The 8,607-nt window shown below is 35.1% G+C and overlaps 1 protein-coding gene across 7 annotated transcripts in view; it reads left to right on the top strand.

The window, feature by feature from the left end:
* The window catches only part of tiprl (TIP41, TOR signaling pathway regulator-like (S. cerevisiae)), a 28,331-nt gene extending 22,390 nt beyond the window's left edge, over positions 1 to 5,941 (top strand). For 4 of the 7 annotated variants that reach the window (XM_016666171.1, XM_016666170.1, XM_016666172.1 and 1 more), the window contains 3 exons: positions 1,499 to 1,594; positions 2,763 to 2,825; positions 2,914 to 3,097. In XM_016666171.1, coding sequence (XP_016521657.1) covers positions 1,499 to 1,594; positions 2,763 to 2,825; positions 2,914 to 3,060 — 306 coding nt within the window. In that variant the 3' untranslated portion in view covers positions 3,061 to 3,097. The other 3 variants (XM_007542271.2, XM_007542267.2, XM_016666173.1) reach the window with 3 other exon arrangements.
* The last annotated feature ends 2,666 nt before the right edge of the window (positions 5,942 to 8,607 follow it).

Here is an 8,607-nt window from a genome sequence, read left to right as displayed (position 1 = left end):
CAAGCACACGCTGCGGAGCGGCGAGGACACGCAGGGAAACCCGTATCTGATGGGGAAACGCGGATCGTAACACCTGTAAGGAGACCCAAAATAAAGGAGATTTTAGAATCGTCATGGGGAAATGATTGGGGCGAACAGTATAAGACTAAAGAACACTGAAGTTAAAAGCCCTTGTGACCGCCACTGTCCCCAGATAATTTATTTGTATTCAGAGCTCTGAATTCGTGAGTAGAACTTATCTTTTGAGCTACTGATGGAGTGCTTGCGCCATCTTCTGGAGGAGATGAGTGCTCAGCCTCACTCCACTGGAAAAGTGAGATCAGGTAATCCAAATGCTGATTTGTAACCTCCTACTGCTTGCTGAGAGATCGGAGAACTGCATCATGAGATTGAATTAGGGAGTGTTGTTTGGCTAAAGTTTCCTTGAGATCATCTGCTGGGTCAAATGGTCGAGAGTGTTCTTCATGGTTTTAGTGATGCTTCTGACCCACATGCAGATAAACTCAGGCAAAGAGACTTTTTAAAGGTTTATTTACAAAATAAAATATGCAAATGTAGAGGTTGCAGCAGGGATGACCAGAGGACCGGGAAACCAGTGCATTTAAAGGGACGAGACTTTCGCCTAGAAGAGATGAGCAGGATCAGGTGAAAGTGACAGGAGCCAACTCTGCTGATGATATGGACCAGATGGTGTTTGGATAATGAGTTCGTTGGGTTACTGACCAGGAGCACAGAGGATAGCTGAGCAGGTTTGTAACTCTGGGTGCCATATCATCTGGTTGTTTCCTGAAGTCCACAATCAATAAAGCCATCTACCAGGTCATTTTACATCGCTCTATGATTCCTTCTGCTGATTTAAGTTTCCAGTAGAACTTACCAAAGGGTACTAAAAACTGGTTAAATTATCATGGTGTTACTGTACTTTATTTGCCAACAAACTGGCTTGACCTGAATTTGACAAAGGAAGATTAGAGAGACCAAACTCAATGCAGGCCATTAGCCTGGGTGTTCATTTCACCTCAGTTGTGCTGCAGACTAATTGCGTCAATGCCATGCCATAGAATCCTTTATAGAAGGCCCTATAAAGGATTTAGTAGGTAGAAATAAACATGCTTATCAGAACCCTGACATTTTTGTTGAAAATATCCTGTTTTTACTTTATGTAAAATTCTAGTTGTGAGACGCTGAATTTTGAGGTTTAATTTTTTTATAAGCCATAACCAACAAATTTACAAGAGACAAAAGCTTAAAATATTTCACTATATATTTTTGTCACACACACTCGGTGACAAAAATATATAGAACCTTTTCATAATAATCAAATTTCTTGAGATGTAAAATAATGTACAAAATGTAGAAAAAGTTAAGGGGCTTGATGTTTTGTAGTTCTGATAGAAAACTAAAATTTTACTGTAGATTTCAAATGCATATTGCTTCAGTTGGACATTTACTGACGTTTAATAAATGTGCAACGTTCTTCCTTTTTTTCAATACACAGAGAGTGATGCCATCCAGTTTCTTCTTATTGCAGCGTTTCTTCCTGCGTGTGGACGGCGTCTTGATTAGAATAAATGATACTCGAGTTTATTATGAGGTAAGTTGATGTACCACGCCAAATAAAGTTCTTCCTGACAGAATGTAATGTCATGTAGTGCTTATTATGTCCTGATATGTTTATGTTCCTTAGCTATTTTCAGGTATCTGCCTTATTAAGAACATACTCTCAATAACATAATTTTGTGTTCCTGGTTAGAATGGTCCGAAGAAAATGTGACTGACCATAGCAAAGCCATAAACAAACCTCCTCAGAGGTGTTTTGAGTTATTTACAGATTCTGAAAGTGTGGATTCAGAGTTTTTCAATTATGTCAAACACATGGAAATCAGAAATAAAATTAAGATATGGCTATTTGAGGGTTAGGGTTAGGTTTGAAGTCGGCCTTAAATTGGTTAATTTGCTGCAGAGGCAGGTAGAGAGATGAGTCATCTGCCAGATTGCTTAGTTGGAGGTTGTGTTGGACTCTCCGGCATTTTGACAGTCTAAACAACATGCACTGTTTTGTTTCTTTTCCACAATGCATGGAATATGTTACAGTAGGTCAACATGCTAGTGCTAGGCTAGATATTAACAATAGTATTTCAGTTAGCTTTACCTTTTTAACTAATTTTACCTCATAAACTGCAGTGCCCTTACAGTTAAGCACTGTTCTACACTAATTTCTAATACTCTTTGGGTGGGATTCTTGCATTGATTGAAAGTTTTTACTCCTTTTCAGCAGTTTTATCTATATACGTTTGCATGATTTTGCTTTATTCTGCTGCTTTTGCCTACTTCTTTCATATCTGCAACACTTCTGAAGTTGACTCTAAATGTTTCTGTAATTTTCACCAAAATCATTCAGCTTTCAGCATTCACACTGCATTTTCACAGGAAATGCAAATTTTTCTAGTTATTACTTTTATTTCTAAAACATGTCTTTGAAGTAACTTCTTTATCTTGAGTTGCAACAACATTTCATTCCTCTTCTGAACTGATAACGCATTTTTTAGTTGAATTCTCCCCATACCCTTGAGACCCACTGTAACTCATTATAGGATATTGCATTAGAACCAGCTGTGGAATAGCAATGGAATCACCTTAATGCAACTCATAAGGAGTAATTGGAATTTTGTCATATTTGCAGTAAAACCAATATACTAAATATGTCCAAATGTTCATTGGACATACTAAGTGAAAATTAATTTTTACTGTTTAAATTTCAGGATGGAAAAGATTACATGCTGCGAGAGTTCAGTACCAGAGAAAATTCAATAACAGAACTTAAGGTGGGTACTTGGATCATATTGTGATATAGGAATGAATTGTGACATTAGAGCATGAGCAGACCTTTACAAACTGTTATATGCCTTACAGCAGGGGTGCCCAACCTTTTTTGAACCAAGACCTACTTTTGAAGTTGCAAGTTTGTTTAGATCTGCTAGTCTGTTCTCAGCATCACAAACGCACAAATACATTTATGCAAACACATCCACAACAAACAGATCCAGTTATGGGATTTAAAAAAATTAAGCTATTTTAAAGTAATTGTTTATGTCTACTTCAGTGGGATTTCTCACACTGGGAGAAAGAAGCCAGGTTCTCACAGGCTGGGAAGTATGAAGTGGTTGCAAGGCAGCTCACAAGGTGATCATCAGTCAGTGTGTATCTCTACTTGTACTTGATGATTTTCATGTGACAAAAAGTAGACTCGCTTAAACCAAAAAGCCCCGTCAAGTTCAAGGCGTGTCTTCTGACTTTGGGAGGCTTTACCTATGATAGTAGGCTTCAAAACTTCCATTCCGGGTGCTGCTCGAGATTGTATTTCTGTCCAGGTGAAAAGTGAGACTGACTTTAACACAATGTCATCCATATCAGTATGTGCTCTAAAAGAAAAATATAGTTGAAACCAGAAGCTTACATAAGAAGACACATATGCATTCTTCTACACAGTCGGATGTTAAATCAAAATAAACTTTTCCTTTCTAAAGTCAATGAGGATGACAATTTCGTTTTATTTACTGAACGTCAGAATAATGTTCTGCTTGCATGTGAGGGAAGCTCCTAAGGTCTCTGCGTAGCATCCATGTTGAAAGTAGCTTGTCTGCTTTTAGCATGTTAACCTGGCTGACCATGTGTTCCAAAATGACTGCGCTCTTTTAATAGCAGCCACAAGCTCGCTTATTTTCTGCATCTTTTGCAACTTTGTCTTTGAAAGGCTTTTTATTCTTGTCACCCTTTTATTAGACAAACTGACTACAAGCTTGAAGACACCTGTAATGCTACTAAGTGGACACGTCTCAGTTTAACATTTCTCTAAGGTCAAATTATTTTCAATCTTTTCTGGAGGCACCACAATTTTTCTCCAGGCCTGCTTCCTTAATGCTTATTTTTAAATGATTCTGTTGAGCCACATAATACATGCCACCAACTATGGATTGATTTTGAAGTTTACATTGAACTTCCATCCATTGATTAGCACCTCCTAGAGTGTCAACACTACTTGATTCAGCCATTATTTACTTCCAGGTTTACAGCATCCGACTTCTTCTGGTACAGAATTAATACACATCTTCACATCAATAATGTAAAGGACTACTAAAATGCAGCATGACTGTTCTGACTGCAGACACTTTGAAAACTATCATATACATATCTGATTTAGTAACACATGGAAGTAGCACAAATCTGATTTTGTTGGAGTGAAAAGATCTGAATTAGCCTTTTCAGACTGTCTTGAAAAAGTTAGATTTTTCAAGGCAGATATAAAAAATCTATGAAAAAATATGGCTCACATATGGGCAAAAATCTGGTTTGGGTCGTATTTGCCTCTTGTATGATCACAAGAGTCCACAAGAGCTACCTTAAGAGTTACAGGACAATAGTTTTCAAGGACTGGACTTGGCACCCCTGGAAGTTCTGCTGGTGTAGTGATTTTCCTCGCTTTGTCAAACTGGTCAGAGGGGCTGCCTTCTTGTTTGAACTGTAAAGCCATTTTGCTAGGGTGAAATTAAAATTGCAGAGGTGTCTGAGCACCTCCCCAAACTACCAGGAGATTGGAAATATTGTCCACTATATCTGATTTACACCACAAAACTGTGAAATTACATTTCTCAGTTTATGTAAATGTATGCTGTTTCACCTAATCTTTTTCAGTGCACATTTTCATAATTAAACCTGACCAGTTATGTAATTAGGTTGCATAACTGGAATTTATTGAACTGCTGAAAGTAACACATTCCGACCATTTAATTTAAAAGAAAAGGGATGACACTTAACGAGCAGACTTATTCAAAGTTATCAAGATTATTTACATCTGATTATTTTCTTGATAGTGAAATTTTTGTATAGAATTGTCATTTTCCCTTTCTTTCTATGTGAATCATAACTTTTTAATGACATTTTAAGAGTTCGTATTGTATTGTGCATTTACTTGATATTTTTCTATTGAACAGAATATTCCTGCAGCATTCTACACAGATCCCAATGAGATAGCTCAGCATCTAACCCTGAGAGTAACAAAGTGTGAGAAACTGGAACTTCCTGTGATGCATCGTGAACCCTCTGTCAGTGAAGTTATTTAGTAACTGTTACACTGTGACAGCTACACTAACGTGTTGTGGCCATGTCAAATCTATACTCAGCAATATAAAAACTTTTGGTTATCAATCCAAATATTTGTACAGCAATAGATTATACTGTTTTGAGAAACTTAACTGCAGAATTACTTTAAAATGACAAAATATCCCTTGTCTTGTTTGCAATTAAATGTGCATTTAAAAATGTTAAATTCAACATAAATGAACACTGTAAATTGTAAAGTCAGGATCTGTTTGTGAAACTGTTTGTTTATTGTATAGAAGCTCATTTCTGCCAATCTGGTGGACAAAAAGAACTTTTATCTCATAATTGTGACATACCTAGGTCATATTAAAGTTACTATCTCATTATTATGGCTTAGCTTTCTCATAACACTATGCATGTGCATCATCATGCATAGTTAGAAATAAGACGCTTTTCCAGTCTTATTTCTAACTAATGTCTGGAGGCTTAATTTGACATTATGGGATTCTTTCAAAATTTGCAAGATTTCAACATTTGTAAAACCACTCATTATTACTCTGTTGTATTAGTAAGACTCACTTCTGTCTACCAAGCTGAACTTGTCTCACCCATCTCTCAGTATCCCAATGGCCCACTATGAGATAGCTAAGTCATAATCAATAGACAATATCAGTGAAATGCCACATCATAATTATTAGACAGTATCTCATTAGAATAACCAAGTCATAATAATAAGAAACCACATCATAATTATGAAATAAAACTTTTTTTCCCATCAAAGTGACAGAAAAGGGCTTCCACAGTATTGAGATGATACAAATAAATAGTTTTAGTGCATGTTTGTTTTGTGTGCTGAAATCTTGATTTCTGTTATGAAGCCTAAGTGTGGAAGCCCAAATCACTATAAGTTTATTCAGCACAAAGAAACTGAAGAGGTCATCTCTCTGTCTGATATGGAAAGATACTCTAACCTGGAGGCAGAACTTGTCCTTCAGATTATTTGGATGCAGCTGCTTGAGTTCATAGCAAGCAGAAGGTGCAAAGAGGGAGTTGCCTGGCACTGGTCGAGGTTATACCAATAGGTGACTCTTTGACCGAGGAGCTTCCCACAAGTGTGTGGGAAATATTACAAGAAGAAGTAAGAAAAAAAGTCCATATATGACTGCAACAGAGTGGAGCATTGACACCACCTCCTTCCTGAAACCCTATTTTTGTTCATATTAAAATTTTCTATGTAATCTCCCATGTTAATCATGTGTATCTGCTCATACAAAAACTTAGAACACAGATGAAAAAAGGAGATTTTGAAGATTTTGATTGCTGGAATAGAAATTCAGATCTTTGGAATTGTTGCTGTAACTGCTTTTTCTTTGTATAATCTTTTTTTTTTCTTTTTAAACTCAGACTTTGCATCTGGGAGTGTTTTATTAAGTGTCCTTCAACTTACAGTGTCTTGCAAAAGTATTCATACCCATTGGGATTTTCCATATTTTCTCACATTAGAACTATAAACAAGCATATTTAATTTGAATTTTATGTGGAAAACAAAATGTTTGTTTTTCAATTGTGAAGTAAAAAGAGAAATTCTCATGAACTACACTCCATACCAGTAGGCGGCGGTAATGCTTCCTTAACGCTTTTTGCCAACAGCCAATAAAAAAAAAGTACGAAGAACAGCAGACCAGATAAAAAGAGTGAGGAGAGATTGAACTTTAATAAGGCAGATTGGAGTAAGTTTAGATATTTGAGTGAAGTGTATTTAGAAAAGGTACATTTTAGTATGGATATAAATGAAGTAAATGCAAATACTTCAAAAATAATAACGGAAGCAGCAGAAAATTCTATTAAAAAGTCAGGGAGTAATAAGAAAAAGGTGCCATGGTGGACAAGTGAGTGTAAGGAAGCAATTAAATTAAGAAATAAAGCCTTGAAGGTATTAAAACATAACCCAATTTATATAAACTTAATTGATTATAAAAGGATGCAAGCTGTAGTAAGGAGGATTATAAAGAAAGCTAAGAGAGACTATTGGAGAAATGTTTGTAGTACAATAGGGAGAGATACAAAAATTGAGAAGATATGGAAAGTAATTTAAAAAATGAATGGTATTAAAAGAGAGTTTGATTATCCTGTATTAAAAGTAGAGAATGTTGATATAATTAGAGATGAGGATAAAGCTGAGGTATTGGCAACATTATTTAGTAAGATACATAGCACAAATAACATTAGCGAAGAGGGAAAAAAAGGGAGAGAAAATACTGTTAAGTATAAAAATTTAATACAGAGTGATGAAGAAATAAATCATTTTTTGAATGTTGATTTTACCAAAGTGGAATTAAATTGTGTGCTTAGAAAAACCAAAAATACAGGTAAAGATAAAATTTGGTATAGAATGATAAGTCAACTCAGTGATAAGTCAAAAGCTATAATATTACAATTACTCAATAAAGTATGGGAGGAGGGTAAATTACCAGAGTTATGGAAGGAATCTATTATTGTACCGATAGCTAAACCAGGAAAAGATCATTCAAAACCAGAAAGTTATAGGCCAATAGCATTAACTTCGAACTTATGTAAAATAATGGAAAAAAGATTAATAATAGAGTAGTGTATTATTTAAATAAAAAGGGATATATTTCTAATTAAAGTGATTTTCGTAAAGGGAGGAGCACTAATGACATTATTTCTTGAGCATGAAGAAGAGCTCAAGTAAACAAAGAAAGTGTAGTGGCAGTATTTTTCGATATTGAAAAAGCATATATGATGTGGGTAGAGGGTTTATTAAGTTACACAAATTGGGGATTAAAGGAAAAATATATGAATGGATTAAAGACTTTTTAACAAACAGGAAATTGCAGGTAAGAATTGGAGGAGTAGTTTGAGATAAATATGTAGTGGAAAATGGAACGCCACAGGGGAGTATTATAAGCCCATTATTGTTTTCTGTTATGATAAATGACATATTCAAAAATATTGGAAAGGATGTGGGTTGTTCACTCTTTGCAGATGATGGAGCTGTTTGGAAAAGAGGGAAAAATGTTGAGTTTATAGTAAATAAATTACAAAAGGTCATTATTGATATAGAGGTGTGGGCACTGAAATGGGGATTTAAATTCTCAGTGGATAAATCAAAAGTAATTATATTTTCTCAGAAAAAAAGTAATAGATTTAAAATTATATAATCAAAAAATAGAGCAGGTAAAGAATATAAAATTTTTAGGTTTGTGGTTTGATGAAAAATTAAAATGGAATATTCACATTCAAAAGATTGTTGATAAATGTAAGAGAAAATTGAATATATTGAGGTGTTTGACTGGTAGTGAATGGGGGGCAGACAGACAATTACTAAAACAGATTTATAAGATCTGACTTTGATTTTGGTCGTTTAGTTTACAGTTCAGCAGCTAAAACTCATCTAGATAAATTAGACAATATTCAACATCAAGCATTAAGATTGTGTACTGGAGCATTTAAAACGACACCTACACCAGCATTAGAAATAGAAAC

Source organism: Poecilia formosa, unplaced genomic scaffold (genome assembly GCF_000485575.1).
Source record: "Poecilia formosa unplaced genomic scaffold, Poecilia_formosa-5.1.2 Scaffold671, whole genome shotgun sequence".
In the NCBI taxonomy this organism is placed as follows: Eukaryota; Metazoa; Chordata; class Actinopteri; order Cyprinodontiformes; family Poeciliidae; genus Poecilia; species Poecilia formosa.
The sequence above is the reverse complement of the archived record's forward strand: the minus strand, read 5'-3'. Positions and strand labels throughout refer to the sequence as shown.